The 23,276-nt window shown below is 42.0% G+C and overlaps 1 protein-coding gene and 1 long non-coding RNA gene across 4 annotated transcripts in view; one reads left to right on the forward strand and one right to left on the reverse strand.

The window, feature by feature from the left end:
* Nucleotides 1-23,276, forward strand: part of LOC107518505 — a 559,217-nt gene that overhangs the window by 312,540 nt on the left and 223,401 nt on the right. The gene's annotated exons all lie outside the window — the stretch shown is intronic.
* The window catches only part of ANKRD50 (ankyrin repeat domain 50), a 29,543-nt gene continuing 20,978 nt past the window's right edge, over nucleotides 14,712-23,276 (reverse strand). For 2 of the 3 annotated variants that reach the window (XM_016160225.2, XM_016160224.2), the window contains 2 exons: nucleotides 19,205-22,755; nucleotides 14,712-17,709 (listed from right to left, as the gene is read on the reverse strand). In XM_016160225.2, the coding sequence (XP_016015711.1) occupies nucleotides 19,208-22,755 (3,548 nt within the window). In that variant the 3' untranslated portion in view covers nucleotides 14,712-17,709; nucleotides 19,205-19,207. Of the gene's footprint in view, nucleotides 17,710-18,379; nucleotides 22,756-23,276 lie in introns of those variants that run through there. The other variant, XM_036233476.1, reaches the window with a different exon arrangement.

The following is a 23,276-nucleotide window of genomic DNA, read 5'->3' on the forward strand; positions in this document are numbered from 1 at the left end:
TTGTAGCTAAAATTGGCCTTTCTCATTCAGTTTAGAAGTCTTTACCTGTCTGTACTCACGTTTTCTGATGAAGGGTCTGTGTAGGTCACTTTGTCCTCTCAGCCAAAGAGAAAGTTCATTCAGGTTTACTGTGAGTGAGCCTGTCTCCCACCTTCTTCCAGGCCCCTCAGATTTGGTCTGAATTTGGCCTCTGATCAAAGAGGACTTATATTCAGATCAGCCAGGGGCATTAAGAGTAAAGATCAAAGAGTATTCTTAATGTGATGGTTTCAAGGCTATAGGATGGGGGAGGGGAAGGTTGGGGGCACAGGACCCATTTTGGTTTCATTATTAATTTTACAATGAATGTATTCCTGTGAGTGATAGGGCAGAGAACAGCACAGTTCTATAAACAAGTCATGTCATATGTAGAAGTAAATTTGAACATGAATTTTATGATGAGTCTACAGCTGATACAGGGAAGAGGCATGAGAACGATGCAGATGAGTTGTATTCAGACCCTGCAACGTGCTGCTGCTGGACCACAGGGAACCCACAGGGCAGAGGGAGATTTCTGCATGGTGTTTGCCCATACCATGAAATGCAAATAGGAAAACAGTCTTTAAGTCGTATCCTGCACAAAATAAATCTAACCGTTCATTCCCTACTGGGAACCTACAGAACAAAGGCTGAGATCGCAGCCTGCCTCTCATGCTGCATGCCCGTGTCATCAAAGGAGAACAGGTCATCACAGTCTTTAAACTGTAATTCATAGAAACTGAGAATGACAAATAAACTGAATTTCCCAAACGCCCGGGGCGTCTCTCAGTCTTTCTCATTCTCTGCCTCTGAGAGGAGACCATGCTCTGTCTGTGGAGCGTTGTTCCTTCTCTAATAACTCTCCTTTTGTCTCTAACTCTGGTGTGAGCTTGAATTCCTTTCTGCTCACAGTCAAGGACCATCCCTGTCTCGGTGTAGGACTCGAGTCCCCACTTGGGGGCATGCACCCTGTCCCACATCACAACCAGAGACTTTCAACGGCTTGTTTCACGGGGCTCCAAACTCACTGCCTCATCCGTGCCTTCATTTTGATGTAAGGAGATAGACTGTTCACATATTCTGTGACAAAGGCAATAGTTACATGCTCAGAAAATTTTGTGTTCTTTGCTCCCATTAAGGGTAATCCAAAACAGACTCCCAAACTTAGGGCAACGCCTCTCGTCAGGGCCTAATCATTACACCCCAGTATGTTCATGCCTGTTTCAGGCAAATTTCTGTGAGAATTCTAAGTGTTCTGATTGCTCAGTGACCACAGACAAAATGCAAGGGGCCTGAGCAGCCACCGCAGGCCTCCCCATGAGCGAATTCCCAAAACCTACTGATTTGCTAGCAGCTGCAATCTGATCTCCAAGGTTACGCTTGCTTGGGGCCCAGGCTCCATTTAGAGCAAATTAAGTGCCCTGGGCAAAATGCATGCCTTCCATTCTGCGCTTTTCCCTCCTGGTGCCTGCGATGTAGTCACTGTAAAGAGAAACTTACCAATATGAGAAAGCTTATGTGAGGGATCAAAAACAAGGCTACGTAATTCCAGATACTCAGCTTTTCTCTACCCTTTTACTCGAGTTTGAAATGTCCTTGAGACCTCCTTTTGGGGGAGTATGTTCTTGAATCTTGTGCCGGTTGATAATCAAAATATACTGTTTCATAGAAAAAGAGAAAGATACGTGTTTTGGAAAAAAGAGTTGTTTAAAGATCCTGATTGCTCTTTGATTTTGACTGAACTTCTTCAGGGAACATGTGCCTTCTCTAGTCTTACCAAAATTAGGGAAGATTTCGAAACTGTTGGTGACTGGCGCAGTCAGTGTAAAGAGAGGTGTGGACCTCAAGCGTAAGCTGAAAGAGAGGGTAAAAGTGACAGGTGAACTGTTGGGATCCAGATGATCCTGAAGTCATCCAAAATGTCAGAAAAGACTTACGGAATGGGGAACGCAAAGCAACGTGGCCACAGTCCAGGGTCACGGGGAGGCTAACTGAACGAAAAGCAAACAGATCATCGGCTGCTGTCATTAAATTAAACTCCCTTTCGCTGTTTGAATGTGGCTTTCGAATTTCTCTCTTCATTGCAGCCTGCATGTTTTCTCTTTGTAAATATTTGAAGTTTCATATCACCTGGTTACTGGGAATATACTGGAATTTACCGCTATGCAAATTTGATTCTGAACATACTCATTTTCTTAATGTTCAGAAAAAATTTTAAATTTAGTCTTCAGTGTTAACAATCACCAGTATTTAAAATCTAGATCTATCTCTCATTTAAAGCTTTGTAAAATATTTTTTTTCTGATTCTATGAAGAGTTGGAAGAACAGGGATAATTTCTAATTTATAGACAATAGAACAGTGCTTCAGGAAGTGACGTGGAACAGAAAACAGCAAAGCACAGATGTCTTTTCAGGCCACCTGGAAATTTAGCGCTCTTCCTAACACATCACATACCATTTAAAAAATATTTCTCTGAAAATTAAACCTCCAAGAGAATGGTCCCTATGGAAACTCAAGAAACGAAATTTTCGTTGTTGTCGTTTTAAGTGTTTCTACGTTGGTGCTAAAGAGAATTTTGCCAGGAATAAAGAATACTTTTAAGCGTAAACGCTTTTCCAATTTAGCATCTGAATTCTTAGTGCATGGAATTTATGTTTCGTGCCAATAGAAAGCACTGTTAAACAGAAACTTTTACAGCAAAAGCTTTTCTGGAAGAAATGGTTTATTGAGGCAACTGCTAGCCAGAAAACGTCCAGGTCCTGGGGTGTGAGGTCTAAACCACCAGCACTAGGGCCAGATGGGAAAGACAAACACGTCGACTGTCCTGGCATTGACAGGCACTTCTAGACGTTATTGGGAAGAAAGATGTAACTCGTTCTGGAAGAATTTATATTGGCTTCAGATAAGGACGGTGGGAAAAGGTAAAGCTAGGAAGTTCCGTTTGTAAGGAAGAAATATTTATGACGTTGATTGGTGGTGGGCAACAGTCCCAAAGATGCCTGCTCATGCGGGATGAGGTGGCCTCTCGTGGTCCTACAAAAGTTGATTCAAAGCGCCAGCATAATTTAAGAATGCGAGCTGTCTTTTGTTCGCTGGCCCACAACTATTAACTGGTCAACTATTTTTGTCTTTCTCTCAGTTCCTGCCAAACGTAATTTAATTTCAGGCATTGCAGAATTCTTCTCTAGGCAGCACAATGCCATTAATCCTCAAGTTTCACTGAAGGGCATCTAAGAATGACTTATTTATCCTTGCTTATTGATAGATCTTTGTGAAAAGGTGGGACACGTTTTCTTGTTGTAGTTTTAATGAATGAAAAGACATTCAGTTGTGGATTTGTGTGGTTTTTTAGTAGATGTTTTGTTTGTTTGTTTTGCTTTGTCTTGTCTATATTGGTAAGGGCATTGAGTTTGGATCAAGATCCTGTTCCAAAATCAGTTTGCATTTAATAGTTTATCAACTTTTCATTTTAGTCCTTTCCTATTTTCAGATATAACCAAATGCCTATGGTAACTGTCCTTCTCCCTACACACTCAAAGCCGTGTTGACAACAGGGCAGATTCTCCCTTCCCGAAACTTGCTGGAAATCCTCCCGGAGGCTTTCCTGGTGACTCAAGATCTCCGCATCCAAATTTTATAAAACAAGAAGAAACTCGTGCAATCATCTGGCCTTCCTTTCACTTCCACTGATGTGTCTTCGGGTTTGGTAACCTTTTCCCATCTCAAAATTAAGAGACAATAGTAAGAGATAACAATTAAGAGAGAGTTTATTTCCAAATCCTTCCTACAGACAGATCTTTTCCATTAAAATCATGTAAGTTGTTTCTTTTCTTTTTTATCTTTTAGGTTTTCTAAGGATTGTCACCTCTAAATTCTTCCTAATACAAAAATCATTCATACTAAACATTTTTTTAATGTAAGTTGTGCATATATTTTCCTTCTATTGTAAGCTACAGAATAACTACTTAACATTTTCCTTGTAGATTTTATAAATTCGAAGGTGATATTGAGTCACCCTTCACCTGTTATTTTCCATGTTGAACAATCTCAGGTTGCTTGACTCTTGTCCATAAACCCTCTATTGCCACCTATTTCTTCAGCTTTTCCTTCAACTTAATATATAATAGACAAATACAGAATCTTAGGTCTGTCTTTTTACTTGCTTTGGTGACAGTGATCTCTCTAAAACCATTTCCTTAGTTCATTAAATATGGATAGTAAAACCGATTTCATAAAATGTTATGGGAATTAAATGCAAAGTAATTGTATACGACACCCCCTGTACACCCCTGTGTTCTGCCTGCTGTTGCCAGTCCCGGCTCCTGATCTGATGTGCCTGCCCTTCACATTGGGGGCACCCTGCGGGCGGAAGCCTGCAGGCCGCAGAATGAGCTCAACCCCATTGTTAGTGTCTGTTCTCAACTGCACAGCAAGCAAAAGGCGACTCCTTCCGAATGAACATGCTGCTCCTGAGAGTGAAAGGGTAATGAGCTGTAAAACCAGATGGCTCGGTCGCCTCACACCGTCATGGGTTAACTCCCCACGGACTTGGGAACAGCAAGGGTGTCGTCTCCTGCCGGCCCCATCCTCAGATCCCCAGTAGAACTAACTCTTAAAAGAAGTCTCCTTTTATTAAGAAAAACATTACAACTTAAGATGAACAAGAAAACAGAAAAATTCTCAATTCCTTGTTGTAGAAAACTGATAGATACTGTTTAATTTTCTTCCCAGTTAATTCCAAAGACTTGATACTTTAATCTGGGAAGGTATATGGAAGTTTTTGCTGTTGGATTGAAAGAAAATACAAATGCAGGTTATGCTTTCAATACTGTGCCCCGTAAAAGCCCCGTGACAATGTTCTTCTTTTCCTTGACCTTCCATCTATAATTTGATTTAAAGAATCCACCTTCAGTGCAGGCGCACGGCCTCTGTGAAAGGCTAATGGGAGCATCAAGGGGAGACTCTTCTCATGAAAATAAATAAATAAATAAAGCTTTCACTACAAATAAAATAAAATTGAAAATAATAGCCCTGAACATTTACCTTTCCTTTTCTATGTAGGGACAATGACAGGGGCCATTTGAGATATTATTATGGGTCAATGTGGTTCTGAAGATATCTTTTTTCCTCAGAACTCGGTGTGCCTGCATCTAATAAAAGCAAGGTGAGGAGAGTAACAGAACGCTCATTCTGTTCATTTGGCCTGTATTACCATTTTTGTCGTCCTTTGGCTCTTTTTCATATTTTAATACTGTGATAAATCAAACACAACTACAAATCTTGCAATACTATCATTATAGATTGTTCTCAGAGATAACTTTTGCTTATGAAATGAAATTTCAGAATACTTCTTCAGAAATTTATGTGAGGGGCCAGATGCTATCGCTGGGAGGAAGTGCGTGCCCTTGTCTCCTCTGTAAATCTTGACTGTTAGGTGTGAGCGGCACCACTGGTTTCCACAGTCTCAGCAGTCTCTTCGTGGACATCCCAAACAAATCACAGGCTCACACTGGAGAGCTAACCTGCAGTTTGATGTTTCTAAATAGAATATTTCAGAATATTTATTAATCTTTGAAGAGAAGCCTTATTGCAAATGCTAATTTGGCTTTAAATCTACTTCCATTTCTTATTTATCTGTTTTACATTTTTGCTTTATTACTAACATGGCATTCATCACATGTAAAATTTTGTGCTACCTCTAGTCACTAAATCAAAATGTTTAACTGTATGTATTACAGTTGATCCTGCTTAGTCAGAAAAAAAAAAAAAAAACTTGTCTGTACACAAAAATCCATTTAGCTGTTTTGATGGAATTAATTCATCCCAAGGTTTCTGTAAACCATCAATCAGTCAGCTCACTAGGAAGGAATACAGCACCATTTACATAAGATGAAATGTATGTAGGCAGTGTCTAGAGTCTGTCACAATACTAGAAAAAGCAAAAAAATAAAAATTTTCCTCCCACCTTCTAAGATCTCACTTGGGCTGGTAATTCAAACAGCATATAGCAGATTAACAGGTGGAACTCAAATTTTAATACGTGTACATGGGGACTTCACATAAGCATGAAAATTCCAAAGACAGTGAGGTAAAATTGGGTATATATGTGATTTTGGACAAGGGAGGTGGGGACCTGAGATTTCCAAGGAGATGGGAGATTTACAGGTAGCTGAGGAAGAGCAGAACACACGTGGCAGGTAGATTCTCATGAGACAACCCAGAAACGATGGGACACGAGAGACATCCAGCCGGCAGCCCCTGCCGGGAGCCGCCCCACCTGCCGCACCTAATCCTAGCGAGGCTGGGGCGAGTAGGCTCAGGTCCCTCCCCGGACCAGGCCTTCCCATCTGAACCTCTAGGGCGGCCCCGGCGGAGGGTCAGACGTCCTTTCTGAGTCTTGTTTCTCAATAGCCAGCTTAAAACCACCATCCCGAAAGGCAGTGTTAGGGTGGCAAGACTTTGGCCCCCTTCAGACTAAAGAGTTAGAACTATTCACACTTACTCTGATCATCAGTGTCTACAAAAGTTATTAATGAATGAATCAGGGACAATTATTAGATTCAAGTCAGTTAATTAAGAATGTCATTTGATAAATTTAGCAAGTCGTGGGGGGAAAAGGAAAACTAAAAAGGCAACATTTGTTTTGTGCCTGGATAGGTGTTTCACATACGTTGACTTTTTTAATCTTCGCAACCTCCTAGTGAAGGCGTTATCCTCAGCAGAAAGGAAAGGGAAGCTAAGAAGCTCACGTCATTTGCCTGAGGGCGTAATGCTAGGAAATGGCAGATACTGGATTTGAGATTAAGTCTGACGAAAACGTTCACACCTTCCGTGTGGCCCGCCATCCAGGCAGGAAGCAGTTCCACAGCCTTAGCTAATTCGTGGGGCTGCAGCCAGGGCACCGTAAGGTGATGCTGTAATGAGTCATCTTGATGCGGTTCCAGCCCGCGTGCGTGTTGGCAGGTGAGGCCTGCTTAGATGCAGGAAAAGATCAAATGAGCCCTGAACAAATAAATCATATTTTAAAATATCGAGCTGGATGATAAGTTAAGAAAAATCAGATTATGTTTCCTCGGACTTTCTTTTTGAATTGGGAATCTATTCACTTGGTATATAAATAAGAGGTTTCCTGTGAAAAAGTCTGTCCCCACCTTGAACCCATGGGCTGGGTCCCCATCCTCCGCCCCCTGGTCTGTTCCACACGGACCTTTCGTCATCTTTCTTTTGCGGAAGGTAACGCAAGACGCACATGGTTCTGCAGCAAGCTTCGTCGTCACGTGGCAGAGTGCCCGGGAGACCCGCGCCGTTTGGTAGAGCGCGGGGCGCGGCCTGGTTCCCGTTCACAGTCCGCGCTTCATCGTCCAGGTGGAGACCGCCGTCGGCCGCTCTCCTCCCGGCGGGGCGCGGCTCGCTTTCGTCCCGTTTCAGCGTTTGTGTCTCCGCCGTGCTTTCGTTTCCGTCGGGCAGCGTTCCCAGGGAACGAGCGTGTGCCGCCATCGCCTCCGCTGTGCACAGGCGTGTCCGTAGGGGTTTGGGGATCACAGAGTAAATGACTTGCAGTTTCGTTACTTAGCGGGTAGGCGGTTTCCGTGGCACCACGGCCGCCCGTCTTCCCGCCCGCAGCGCCTGCCCATTTTCTCACGGGCCTTCAGAAAGGTTTCAAAAACCAGAATTTCGGACTTTGGCCATTCTGATGGTCCAGAAAAGTGTCGTTTTATTGTATTTCTTCCACTGTGTGTGGAACTTGGTTATGGTTTGTGTATGCGAAAACTACTGTAAATACATATCAATCGTGCTCGTCACTGCCTCACTGAACTCTGTAACTGGTTGTGGTGCGTTTCCAGTTGATACACTTGGACACCCAAGTATAGGATGACAGGGTCTGCTCGAAGTGACAACTTTACCTTCTTCACGAACTCAACCTTTTTCCTTTTTCAAATTGTAGTGGATTCTAACTTTGAACCATATCAAATAACGATGGCGATCGTGAATTTCTTGACTTGTTCTTGACTAGTGAGATGTCTCATATTTCTTCACTGAGCATAAAGCTGACTTTTATACTGAGAAAAATATATTTTATTCTATTTCTATAGTGCTTTATATTAAGAACTGTTGTAATTTCTCAAATGGCTTTTCGGCATCCAAGAAGCATATGTTTTTCTCTTTAAATATATAATTGAAACAACTGCTATATTAATAGCTTTCCTAATATTAAGCCACGCTTGAATCCCTGGATAAAATATTTTTTTAACGTGATGTGGGCTTCTGGTTACTGATATTTACTTAAGATTTTTTTGCATCAAAAATCATAAACGAGATTAGTCTATTGGCGTATTATTTTCTTTATCATGTGATCTTTGCCACGTTTTGGTATCAGGTTACACAGGCGTCCTCATTTTTCTCCGTAGTGTGAATCTGTAAAAATGGCCATGCTTACTAAAACAGTACAGAGTGATGCTAATGATCCTAAGAACCTGGGCATCAATTTGACAGCAGCATCCTTCTTTGTGCTAACAATTTCACCAGACAATTTAACTTTAATCAATTCATGCCAACTTTTGAGACAATGAAACCAACTTTTACTGGCGATGAAAAAGGTTTTGTTCAGTCTCCTCAGAAATACTGTCCATAATTTAACCATAGTGGCCTCCTGTCCTTAGTATATTTTAAACTAAAAGATGTTAAAGGAACTTTAGCCTGGTTTTTATATGCATCAGACTTTTCCAATAGCGTCTGCACCATGACTTCATGCAGGCCTAGATCTCATCCTGTCTTTGCTTTGCTCTTGCCATTTTCAAATCTAACCGCATCAATTTTTGTGTCTTTTGTACACTTTAATCTTTGTTAGCCAATTTCCTCTTTTAATGCCATTTTCGTAAAATGTCACATTACAGGAAAAGTGCATAAACGCAGGATGACTAAGGACATTGCCTGCACTTGCCCATCTTCTCCCATTACGCTTCTAGGGTGTCACTCTTGGCTTGAGTCCCACACTTATAACACGTTTGTCACTGCCCTGTGGGAAAGGGCTGGGACTGGCATTGGCAGAGTTGGGCTTCCTTTCTTCCGGGAAGTACCTGTGAGCTTGGACAGAGAAGACTCCTACATGGTATGTAGTGAGGCTAAATGGGGAAACTGTTTCAAAGCACGATGGCCAGTCTTCTTCCCCCTGAGGAAACTGTCTTTGGCCCAGGCGCCGCTCCGGGCCTAACAGCGAAGCACTGCGCAGGGCGGGCGCGTCCCTGCTCCGTCAGCGAGGCGGCCCAGGGAGCCGCACCTGAGCTCCATCCTCCCCACCTTCTTCATAAACACACTGAGGTACTTGTCCACGTCCTGCTAAACAGAGGGAGGTGCGCGCCGCCGAAGCGCCTGCCCGCTGTCGGTGCCGCTCGCCTGCCTGTCGCGTGCCGGCGGCCGATGGCGGGCAGGGTCGCGGGCCCTTCCAGCGCCAGCACCAGCACCGGCGTCGGCACCTTGTCCTCGCTCAGCCCGCGGAACCCAAACTGCTCAGCTGCGTGTCCCTCATCTTCTCTCATCCTCTAGTCCCCTCGAACGTGAGTTCCACTTTAGTGTCTATTAAAGTTTACATCACATGGCTTATTACCAGGTCTCCGATCAAATACTAACTGTTATTGCACCAAATGAACTTTTGGGGGCTTCTTGGAGAAGGGGTTGGTAAGGCCGGGAAGCCATGTCTGTGACATGGAATGGGGCTAACAGCACTTACTTATTCTCCTCACATTCCTAAAAACCGCTGATTTTCCATGCTTGCTGAGTGATCAAAGGACACATGGATATGTCTCCTTGACTTTAGTGACAGCTACCAAGTTCTTAAAAAAATCAACTAAATTCACCTTAATTGTCTCTGATACAAAGAGGTCAGGTCAGGTTATCAGTTAAAAGCAATCAAGCAGTCAACTACATATGTTCAAACTAATGAATAATTTGCCTGTTTTTAGTATATTCAATACAAACTGAGTGAATAGAACAGATGGGAAATCAGTGACAAGAAAATAGATACCATTTTGTACTGAGTTTGATCCCTCCTTGAGTTTTGCTAAGCCTAGAGTATGTTTTTAACAAGTGGCCTAAAATAGCAGAATTTGAATGTTTCTCACTACACAGCTGTTTCTGAATGAAAAGAAAGTGCAGTAAAAAGAATAGTCATTGAATACTCACTATGCACAATTCAGAAGATACAAACACAAGTAAGACTTGATTCCTGTCCAAGAGATTACAGCGAGAGAAGAGGAGACAATCTGTTCAGCATAATGCAGAGAAAGAACCATGAAATACAACAGTAACTAGAAGGAAGAGCTCTCTGGCTTGGAGGTGGGGACAGAGATCAGTGTGAGTAGGGAAGCCTAGCTGCGAAGGAGCTCGGGGTGTTGTAGCGGGCGCCAGGGCGTCTGCGGGAGATGCGAGCAGAGCGTTTGGCCCATGTCCGGTGGCCTGGAGCGGTAGAGGATGCGGGAGAAGTAGCTGCTGGAAAGCCCGGTGCAGGGCCGTCTGCGAAGCGCTCTTTCTGTCGTGCATCAACTGTGCCATTCTGTAAGAAGTGAGGGGCACCGCGGGTTTAGAGGTTCCGAGTATGCCATGAGCCGAGCGATGTGCCACAGGGACAGACTGAAGGCCAGCCAAAGCGTCGGTGCTGCGATCAGGGCTGCGTTTTCAGAGAATTTATCTGCCATCGGTTTGTGGTTGGAGAGGGCACAGCACAGAGGAGCGGAGCGCTGGTCAAGAGCGGGATTCTGGACTACTACACACTCATAGAATGGCTAAAATAAAAAATGACGACCCCAAATGCTGGCAAGGGTGCGAAGAAATCAGAGCACTCTTGCATTGCTGATGAAAATGTAAAATGATGGTCGCCCCAGGAAAGTTTGGCTGTTTCTTATAAAACTAGATATACAGTTACCGTGTGGTCCAGCAATTGCACGCCTGGACATTTCTCCAGGAGAAGTGACATCTACGTTCACATAAACACCTACGCACAGACATTGATGGCAACTTTATTCGTAACAGCGCGAAACCGGAGACAGTTCGCGGTCCATCCGTGGGTGCACACAAACTGTGGTGTGTACAAACCGTGTGATACTGCTCAGCAACAAAGAGGAAAACAACTACCCATACGCACAACTCAGAATAATCTGAAGGGCATTCTGCTGAGTGAAAGAGCCAATCCAGAAAGTACACATACCCTATGATTTCATTTATGTAACAATCTTGAAGTAAAATTATGGAAATGGGAACTAGATTAGTGATTGTCAGGAGCTGGGAGTGGAGAGGCTGGGGGGAAGCAGGTGGGCGTGGTCATGTGCTTGCAGAAGGGCAGCCTGAGGACTGCTTGTGGCCAGGGAACTAACTGTGTGTTTGGGCTGTCGTGGTGTATACAGGAACCCAGACATGCACTAGAATGAAACTCAGTGCATGTTTGCATGCGCGCGCACACACACGAGTACAGGTAAGACTGGATGGACCTGAGTGAGGTTGGTGGGGCGTACAACGTCAGCGTCGTGCCTGGGACATTGTTCTGCAGTTTCACATCATGTCACCATAGAGTGCGCTGGTACATAGACTCTCTCTGTATTATTTCTTAGAACCCAATGTGAGTTCACAACCATCTCGATAAAAATTTCAAAAACTAAAAAGACTGGCAATACCAAGTGTGAGTGAAAGTGTAGAGAAACTGGAAATCTCATCCATTATTGATGAGAATACAAAATGGTACAGTCTCTTTTTAAAGTGTTTCATTAGTTTCTATAAATGTAAACATAAATATACCTCGCAACCCAGCAATTCCACTCCTAGGTATTTACCCAGGACAGATGAAAGCATATGCTGACACAGATACCTAAACACAAATGCTCATGAAAATATCCATAATGGCCAACAATTGGAAACAACTCGAATGTCTATGAACTCGAGAATGGATAAACATATCGGATGCCGCAGTATCGTGGAACACTGAATACCAGTCAGCATTAAAAGCCATGCTAGTCCTGTGCGCTCCGACAAGGATGGATCTCAAAACCGTTACGCTCGGTGAAAGTGGCCGCGCACAGTAGTGCCTATACGATTTCATTTATGCAACATTTCCAAGTAGGCAAAACGATTAGGAAACCTGACCAGTGGTTTCCAGAGGCTGAAGTGGCAGGAGGGAACTGATTTTAAAGAGGCATGCACAGAAAGCTTTTTGAGTTGATGGAAATAGTCTACGTCTCAATTGTAGTGGTGCTTGTATTGTATATACTTGTCAAAACTCATCAAACTTCCTTTTTAAATGTGAATTTTATTTAAAGTTAGACCTCACTTAAAAAATATGTTCAGCAAGACTTCTGAATAAATGATCAATATACTGAGATAAACTATTTTTTAAATAGCAGCACATAGAAAATGAAATAAAAATACCATTTGCAACAGCATCAAAAGAAACAAATTACCTAGGAATATATCAAATAAATGCACACACGTCTACACAGTAAACTATGAAACATTACTGTAAATAAAGATCTAAATAGATGAAAGGTATAACAAGTTCATTGATTGGAAGACTAAATGTATAAACAAATCAGTTCACCCAACTCTAATGTGATCTGTAAATTCAGTGCAATTTTAATAAAAATCTTGGCAAGTTTATTTTTTTTAATGAAATTGAGAAGCCAGTTTTCTCAGTCCTGTGGAAATACAGAATGCTAAGAAGAGCCAAGGCAATCTTGAAGGAGAAAGTGGGAGGACACCAGCAGATTTTAAAACTTCTTATACGGCCACAGTAATTAAATGGGTCCGAAATTGGCTCAAGAATAGAAAAAAAGACCCACCTATATAAGGATTCCTGGTTTAAGGCAAAGGTGATACTAAAATGCACTGAGAAATAGATAATGCTATTATTAAACAATAAAACTATTAAAGAAAACAACTAGACTACAGTCATGACCTTGGGACAGGCAAATATAAAGAAACGTATGCATATGGGCACAAAAATGTGTACAAAAAGTTATTGCCTGCCGTATTCTTAAGATCCAAAAACTGCAGACAATCCTGATGCCCACTAGGAGTAAAATGAATTTTTAAAAGGATGGCATATTCACACAATAGAATATCACAGTTTTAAAAAGATAATACTATATAGCAATGAAAAAGTTATAGAAAGTGGGCGAATTTCACAAACATGTTAAGGGAAAGAAACCAGCACAAAAGGGCCATAGTTCGATTCCATTTATATAAAATTAAAAAAAAATAGTACTAATGTATAGTGGTCAGAGTCAGAAGAGGGGTTTTCTCTGTTGGAGGAGTTTGTCCAAGGGGTCAGGGCTTCTGAGTGGCGCTGTGCCTACATCTTCAACAGGCTGGTGGGTAAACAGGTATGTTCAACGTGGGAAAATGTATAGGGCGGCAACAGGATTTGCGTATTTTCCTATGTATGTTATAGTTCACCATAAGTTTATAAACTAAATGGGAGTACCGGACACATTAAAAATATAGCATCATTTCTTTGGGGACATACCATTATATCAATTTTCACTCACGTAGACCTGGGATAAGTAAGAACTATAAATCCATAGGGAGTGTCTTCTAAATGTTAGAAATATATTAAAAATATTCTCAGAATTTAGCTAAATTTTGTCAGTGTCGTGATGACAGTGTTTTTAAGAGTATAAATCTAAACATGCAGTAAATGTCAAATGACTCATTTTAATAATGGGCAATTTTAATTTAACTGTAATAGTGAGAGACAAGCAGAGGCCCTTCTCCTGAAAGTAAGATGAGCGCATATATTCACATGATGACTGAGATTTTCCCAGGAACTCGGGAATCAGCTTTCAGTGTGCGTCGCACAGCTCTTAGCTGGACTCCTACCAGCTGCTGGGGCCGGGAGGAAAAATGAGTCACTGCCAGGTTCTCAGGGTATTCCCGTGGACCAGCACCTAGAAAACTCCGCTCACTTAGTCATCCAGTCTGCTCTGAAATCCTCCTATGTACATCACCCATTTGAGTTTAAACATTAAACATTTTTAGAATAAGATTTCTGTTACTCCAGCAAATTTATACAGTATGTAAGGTAGTTACTGCAGAACCATGTAATTATCATAAAATTTACCTAACAGAAAATTCCTCGGTAGCCTTTTTATAAACCTCTCTTTGGAGTAAAGTGTGCACTTGCGCGTGCACACACAGACACACACACACACACGCACGCATGCGCCTGCCTGTGCTCAGGTGGGGGAAGTGGGTCATGAAGAAGTGACTCAAGTTTACTGAGGGAAGAATACATAGAAATTTATTTAGAAAATGAATGCCCATGTTTGCAATAAAACCCCAAAATATCAAATGTAGGATGGCCGTGATATTCTGATGACCAAGGAGCATGTATACACACAATTTGCTGGATGACGGCACTTTCAGAGGCTTGAAACTTGACATGGTGAGATCTAGTACACTGTCCACCCCGAAAAACACATACATTGTGTCCTTATAGAAGCTTCAGGACGATTTATAGGCTAGAGCTTTTTGTTTTTCTACCTTCCTTTGGAAAGTATTGAGATCTCATTTTTTCCTAGTAAAATGTTTCCAAATTCATTTGCTCAGTATTTATTTAAAATAGTAACTAACTCAAAACAACTAACAGTTGTTTTATTGTAAGCACATCATACATATTTTATTGACTCAAGAATAAAGTTAAAACAAGATATCCTCTGTAAAGCAAATATATTTATTATGCACTTTCATATACATAGGGATTTTTGCTTAATATAATACAAGGAATAAAATAAAACTTTTACAATGTGAAGTTCAATGTACATTGTAGGCTATTTACATACCCCAAACAAATGGAAAAATAAAAAGAAAGCATTCGTTTGCAACTACATTTGCTGAGACGTGTAAATGGAGGACATTAAGCCAAACAAACACTTGCATAGCTAGACAATATTGAGAAAAGTACTCCTGTTTTTTAAGTATCAAACTGTTTTTGATGACAATTCCAGTAGGGGTGAGGGTGAGTGTGAGGGGCAAACACACAGCTGTACTTTGCAGGACACACCGAGTTCTGGCCAGTTTTTCTTCCAGAACCTTTCCTACCAGCACTCAGATTTTTGTTTCATTACTATGTGTTTTATCACTTCCCTAATTATCAGCTATCCTTTAGGGATGGACACAGGTGGATTATAAGTGTCGTAAGCTCATGGCCTCACAGGCGTAGTGTGTCAGGCGATTTATAGAAATTTTCATTTTTAAAAAGCTATTTAGGAGTTTTCTATTTGGGGGACGGTTTTTACCTTCCTTAATGGAGCAAAAGCCACTTTCAGCCATATTAAATCCCCCACAGAAAGAAACTGGCAAAGCGGGCCTCCCCGCACCTTGTCGCCCCTAGCCCAACTAAAAGGCATTTTTGTCTATTCCGAAACATAATGTAACATAAGAACATCCGGAGGAGTACTTACTTTTGAAAATATTTTTTTCAAACAGGTTCTCTTCCTACCAACTGTTTCAAGTGGATATTAAAACATTTAGCTCTTTGAAAAACATAAATCCCTTATGTAATGAGTCATATCTCTTTGCCCTTTGGCCACAAGGTGCATTTTTGTAAAAAAAACAATAAAATTAAATAAATACAATTCCAATAATTCAAGGTTAATAGAAAAACTGGCAGCTTTTAGGCATCTCTTTCTAAAAAAAAAAAAAAAAAAAATACACCTAATAAGAAATTAGAGCTTCATCTTCTACAGTAATATAAATGTACTGTACTCGAGATATGTGTGACTGGTTCTAACAATAGCATGTGTTCATATTTATTAATAGAATCATTAACACTTTTAAGGCTGCTTTGCAAAAGTCCTATTAAGTGTATTTAATAAATGTCCCATAGGGACAAAAATTCAATACTTGAAACATTCACATTCGAGTTATCAATATTGCCATGTCACCTTATTATCAATTGAACTTATCTCCTATTCCTGATAATGACTTATTGATGACATAAACAAAATGAGTTTTGCTGACTTTAAACAACAAAAGCAAAAATAAAAGCTTTACACAAAGATTCAAGTGAAACACTCATCACGTTTCTGTGAACAATGCATCACATGGGTCCTTCATATATGACGATGACATTACTGACCTCTGTTACTAAGACATTTTCTAAGATTCTTTTCCAGTGGTAGCAATGGTTTTGTGCTCAATCTCCAAAGTCTCTTTCCTCATTTCCCTTCCTTACCAACAATACATGGAAAGGATAAAATTTCTGGGTTTTGTAAGATTCTTGGGTCTTATGCAAAGAGTAAAGCACAACCTTGGCTTCTAAATACATTGTAACCTTTCCAGACAGACGCATACCCCCCTAAACCGGCCCTAGTGGGTTAGAATCCACTCGGAGGCCAAGGCCATGGGGCACATGCTCATCTGAGACAGTCAACTGTTTTCCGTGGTCACAGACTTCACCTCTAACCCTGGCATCCAGTCATCCTACAAGTAATTGTCCAAAGAAGAAAACAAGAAAGAGTACATGGACAAAAATTACTGTTTATCCACTACCAGTGAAAAGTACACGTGTGCTGACTGACAGGTTAGTGGCGTCATCGGAGGCCAGCACATACTGACATTCAGCCAGAGTATGTATCCAACGAACCACTCACGCTGACCCAGCTGATTTTGGGTGGGGGCCATATCCATCACGCAGTGATTAACAAAACAGACTGTGAGAAGGAAGCTGGCACTAAGACTGACACTGGTAAATCATATTTTATTTGACTGGACGGAAGAGATAAGGGTTGTCAGTGAACTGTTCAGGGATCAAAAATCTGCCCTCAGGTAGACAGGTGTATCTCCCTCTACACACACACACCGCTGAGGCATGGCTTTGTCCCTGAGAATTTTCATGCCTCAGGAATGAGTCCGTCTCCTCGGAGGTGGAGTGACAAGTGAGTGGAAGGTGAAATTGCACCCGGTGAATGAAACAGAACTTTGTTCTGCCTAGAGTCGTCGTCTTTTTTTTTTTTTTTTGACAGCTTTAGTTAGAGATCAAGATTCTACTGGGAAATGCCAGGTTAAACTACTTAGAGCAGCTCCCCGAAATACTAGAAATATTATTTTTTAAATGTGTCAATAAATCATGTTTTCACCTCAGTGTGGCCATTAAATAGGAACTCATTTTTAACCAGTGCTGAAGATGTAGTAAATATGAATAGTTGTGTGATTTACTTTTATTGAGCGACATTTTTAAAGATACAAGAAACAAGCCATACACTACAGCAATGCAAATGTGACCGAAACAGTAGACTTACGTTTCCTTTGCCACAAAAAGAAAAAAAATAAATACAAGGAACACTGCCTTTTCATATATATTTGATCATGGCACATGCACATTTATCAAATCTTAACTTAAAATACTTTACTCAAAAACTTTTTCACCTTTTATCAAGGAACTGCAGTATATGTCTGCATTTGAAAAAAAAAAAAAGTGCTTATTCTTGTGTAGTGAATACAAAGCACACAAAATGAAAAAATTTAAGCACACAGGGTTACATTGAGAAGGCAGCCTTACTATTTAGGCACATTACAGTAATTAAGGTAACTGTACTGCAGATATCACATTCTTCATTTTTTTTCAGCAATCAACAGGCATTTATGTTTTCATCCAGTAGCTGAAGAATCACTCCAATCACAAGTCTTCTGTTTCACAGAATAGGAAACTAATGCAAAAGTTAAAAAAAGTATTAATTTCTACATTATATTTATATTAGAGTTTTAAGACCCTATATAACATATTTACTATGTAAAGCTCAAAATACACTTATCTATTAGAGATTATTTAATTTACAAAACATTTTTAAAGATTCCATAAAATGTTCATCTTCTTTTATGTATTTTGCTGTTAACATGCAGATTTACACTTTGTCTTTACAAAAAATATCAGGAGTATCGGAGGGTTGCACCATTAGAACTGAATATTTTAAAAATAAAATCACATTGGAGAGTGAATTAATCTATACAAACTATTTTTGAATGAGATTTGACCAGTCGTCCCTAGATTCACACTGAAGGGTATTTATTATGAGAAGGTATAGAAATTTATTTATGACAGTATTTCACCTAAAATACCCCTAAAACATATCTCCAAAGATAGACAAATGAAAGATTTGGGTTTGCTACAAGGAAAGAGTACAATTTTGTTAAGAGGATAAAATGATTAAGCAAAATGGGATAAACATACTTGTAAAAGTTAGAACAGATTCCTAATGAAATCTTTGATATATCTCCAATATGAGAAATGTGCTTCTAAAAAAGTATTCATAATATAAAATTATTTATTTACCATTAACTTCACTTACATAATTAATAAAGCATCCACTGAGGCAGAAAGAAGAAAAAAATGTTTTTATTTAATAAATATGACTTTGAGGTTTAAACATTTCATTCTTTTATCTAAATATAGTGAGGCCTAAAAGCTCTGTGGCCAACATATCAATTTATCATCTTTTCAACACCTATTCTTGGCCTGTGCAGTCTTTGCTTAGAAGAGTCTTAAGGGATCTTTCATAGTACAAATTACCTTTTGCTGATTAAATCTTTGACTTCTTTCAGGGTGAAAAAGAAATTAACATTTATTAACTATCGACTAAGCACTAGACTATTTTATTCAAACCAAGAAGCGAGTATTACAGAAATAGCCCCTCCCTTTGTTACCATCAAAGAACTTTTAAGAAGGAAACTGTATAGGGAGGAATTTTTAATCTGAGATCCATAAATAGTGCATTCATTCATTCATTCATTCATTCACTTACTCACTTCAATACATTTTTACTGAGAAACTAGTATAGGTCCCAGCAGTAGTTTCCTAAGGATATGGAATAAAGCAGTGAACAAAATGGATAAAAACCCCTATTCTCACAAAGCTTACATCTACGTAGGGAAGAGACAAATAAACACAGTAATAAATAAAATATATAAACTATGTTAAATAGTAAGTACCTAGGATAACAAAAAGGATGGGACTGGGTATGGGAGGTGGGGGAACTCAAATCCCAGCAAGTGATAAGGGAAGGAGGTGCTGCGGAAAAGATGGCACTCACTCGTGATTAGTTGAGGGGACAGGGGACTGGCCATGGGAATATTAGGGAAAAGCGCATCTTAAGTAGCGGGAACTAGACTTTTGACATTTTATTCTTTGTGTTGATGAGCTGTTACCTTTTAGAGCGGGGTTTCCTTTTTATAGTTGAAGCTGGGGTCAGAGCCCTCGATCTGAAGCTTCAGGGCTTGTTTAAGGCTTAATTCCGTCTCTGAGGAAGGGTACCCTTCCAGCACTTCCTGATGCCCCCGATCATGTATGGTCCGCGGGACTGACACCCTACCGAGAAAAACCTGGTTGCTTTGAAGATGGTAATTTGGGTTTGTCATGATCCCGTTTCTCTTCTTCTGTTCCCCACTTTGTTGGTGAATAAGAAACTGCTGCTGAGATCGACCGATTTCTTGCTGAGCTGAAGGTACCATAATCTTGCACTGAGGTTCTGCGGGCGTCTGCTTAGGTGCTGCGCTAGTCCCTGACTTGGCTGCAGGCCCTCTGGTGTCAAACTGGGTCATCTCGTATTCCAAAACCTTTGGCTGCGAAGAGTTATTTTGTTTAGCTTTTTTCCCAGCTGACCCAGGTTTGCTGGCATTTTCTGATTTCCCCCCTTTATTTGTCTTCGTTGACTTCAAACTGGGCTTCACTTGACTCCACTCGAATTCACTGCTTGGTGAATGATGGCTCTGTCCCAAGGACTGCGTTGTGGAGGACGGGGACACGATTGACTGCCGACTCCTACTGCGTGGCAGTGAGTGCTGCTGAATCTGTTCCGTGAATGACAAGTTATGAAAGCTGTCAATTGGCACTGTTTGGGCCGTCGCTGTAGATGAAGTAGTTCTCAAAGATGAATTTTTTGAGCTTTTCAGGGAATTATTTGACAGCGACGACTTCTGACGATCCACCGTGGAATCGGGAGATTCTGAAGGAGAGCTGAACGCGTGAGCGGGCCCGTTGGGTAAGCCCCGCAGCGAAGGCTGCCCGTCGCCTCCGCCAGTGCTGCCGGAGCTGTTCGACTTAATCGTTAGCGACTGCATTTTTGAAGACACCGATTGCAGAGGTTTTTGCTCCATTGTGTGAACGGGAGATGGGGAACAGCCATTCAAAGTAGATGCACCGTATTTTTCTAATAATTTAATGATCTGGGAGTGTCCATTTTTGGCTGCAACACGCATAGCAGTGCGTCCAAATTGATCCGCGTGGTTTGGATCAGCACCGTGCTCCAGTAAAACCTGCACGACCTCAATGTGCCCTTCCTGGGCTGCGATGCAGAGCGCAGTTGCACCTTGATTGCAAGTGTGGTCGACCACGGCACCGTGCTCAATCAGCAGCTGCACCACTTTCACGTGGCCCTGCCAGGCCGCCGACTGCAGAGCGGACCGCTTTTCGTTGTCCGCGGCGTTAATGTCTGCGTGGTAGGTGATGAGAACCTGGACCATCTCCACGTGGCCCTGCCAGCAGGAGACGTGAAGCGCCGTCCTTCCTTCAGCATCGCTTGCTTCTACGTTCGCACCATTTTCTAAGAAATACTCAGCCATCGCAAGCTGGTTTTCTAAGGCCAAAATATAAAGGGTCGGCCTACCGTCGGCATCTTTGTGGTTAACATCGGCTCCGTGGCTAAAGAGCAGTTCCACGATGTCCCTGTGCCCTTCTAGGGCGGCGACCCGCAGCGCGTTTCTCCCATCGTAGCCTCTTTGATCAACGTTGGATTTATTTTCCAGTAATATTTGAACACAATCATAATGACCTTCTTGCGAAGCTAATATGAAAGGTATCCGTCCATCGTTATCGATCTCGTTTGTTCTAGCACCTTGTTCGATAAGGGCTTCACATATTAACCTGTGACCCTCAAAAGCTGCCATGTGCAAAGGTGTCCACCCGGCATCGTCCCTGTGGTTTTCGTCCAACCCTCTGTCCAGGAGAGTCCGTACCACCTCGACGCTGCCCTGGGCGGAGGCTATGCTAAGGACGGTCCTCCCCTCACTGTCGATGCTGTCCACGGCCGCGCCCCAGAACAGCAGCGTGTTCACGACGGAAGCGTGGCCCATGGAGGCCGCTGCCAAGAGGGGTGTCCGACCATTGTTGTCCGTGTGGTCCACGTCTGCTCCCCCCTCCAGAAGCAAGTCGACCACGTCGACGTGCCCTTCGTAGGCAGCTACCAGCAGCGGAGTCATGCCGTCTTTATCACAATGGTCTACTTCAGCACCCCGGTCAATTAAAAGGCTGACGACCGACGCGTGTCCTTTACTTGCGGGCACACAGAGCGCCGCCACCGAGAGCGCGGTCCTGCCGTCGACGTCCTCGTGGTTCACCTCGGCCCCGTGGTCCAGCAGGTGTTCCACGATCTCCCTGTGGCCCATGTATGCCGCCGCGATCAGAGCAGTTCTCCCTTCGTTATCGGCTTTGTTGACCTCGGCGCCATGCTGCAGCAGATTCAGGACAATGTCCTCGTGTCCTCCCCACGCTGCCGCCCTCAAGGCCGTGCGGCTGTCGGCGTCGGCACAGTCCACTTTCACGCCAGCGTAAAGCAGCGCAGACACCACCTCGGTATGACCGCCCCAGGCCGCGGACCTCAGTGCCGTCCAGCCATCCTGGTCGGTGTGATTGACGTTGGCTCCACACCCAATCAAACAGTTGACCACCTTGGTATGTCCTTGTCTAGCAGCTAGGGTGAGTGGCGTGTGTCCGTGAGCGTCCTCTATCTCTAAATCGGCTCCCCTAGACACGAGTAAGTTCACCACGTCAAGATTGCCACTGTACGCAGCGTTGGCCAACAGCGTTCTCCCATTGGAATCGCACTGATTGACTGAAGCTCCATTGTCTAGTAAGGTCCGAATGGAATCCTCTCTCTCTAAGGCCTGGCGGACTATGCACGAGGTGCGATCGTCCTCGCTGCTGACGTGAGCACCAGCTTTAACCAGCAGCTGCAGCACTTCTTGTTCCTTGGGAATTAAGGTCGACAGGGAGTCTCTGACAGGTGTGCCATTCCATATCATCCACAGGGCTAATTCAGCTGTCTCCAACTGTAAGTTTGAATTAATTAAGTGCAGTGCGAATTCTTGGGCTTCCAATGGTGTTAAATTCTTGGCCTGACAGGTATAACTCATAGCCAACATTCTGTGTCCTTCTGCTGCGTTACATAAATACTTCTGAGTGCAGTGTTTCACATCCAGAAGCCACTCTGCAAAACTGTAGTGAAATAGTATTTTAGTATTTCCTAGTCCATCAACGAGAAGTTTGGAGAGGACGTCTAACTTGCGTTGGAAGTCTTCCAAGGTTAAGGACATATTTTTGGTCCATACTGCATGATACAGTTCTGTTACGGTCAAAGGTCGGCAGGCTGCGAGAATCACATTCAAAATAGGCTGAACCTTCGCAAACTGTTTTCTTACAAAAAGTCTCTGACACAGCCAGAGATACAGACCATTTAGAGTTCCTGGGATGTCACGGATCTCCCTTAACATAATGAAATTTTCTACGACGCCATCTAGAACTCGTTCTAGATAGAGAAAGCATCCACTGCTTTTAATGTGCAGTTGATTGAGCATCTCCGCAGTTTCCTTTGTGAGGTGCTGCCGCAAAGCTTCTTCTTGATCCAGACGATGCAGGATGTACTGCTGAACGTCCTTGACGATGTAAGCCTTCCGAAGGTCGTCTAAACTTATTTTTCGGAAACCTAGAAAAGAGACAAACAGTTGATACCATCAGTTGAAAATGATTATATAGAAGTTACCATAGACTCAAGGAAAATGTCTTCTACATATAATATACTAATAAGCAAAAAACCAACAATAAATCAACTAATGCTAATTAATCAATTAATATTTATTAGTATATATAAATCAGTTTTCATTTTGTAAAAGCACATCGATGGCAGATAAACAATTTCATCTTCTTATATACAAACAGAACTTATTCTTCGGTGGCTCTGTGCTCCTCTCAACGTGAATAAGCATGCGAGAGTCTTCCATAGATATCCATAAAAGCATGTTAAGATTTTTCAAACTCTTAGATGATCAAGAAAAAAAGTTGCAGGAGACATAACTAATAAGGTTTTTTTTTTACAAGCTGATCTTTTTTATATATTTCCATCCATATAACTAAATGTACACTAGCTTTAAGGGACTGACTATTCATATCAATTAGAATATCACCTGTCATTGCTTTTAAATACCATTATTTTATGTGTTATCAAAT

Source organism: Rousettus aegyptiacus, unplaced genomic scaffold (genome assembly GCF_014176215.1).
Source record: "Rousettus aegyptiacus isolate mRouAeg1 unplaced genomic scaffold, mRouAeg1.p scaffold_m13_p_16, whole genome shotgun sequence".
Lineage (NCBI taxonomy): Eukaryota > Metazoa > Chordata > Mammalia > Chiroptera > Pteropodidae > Rousettus > Rousettus aegyptiacus.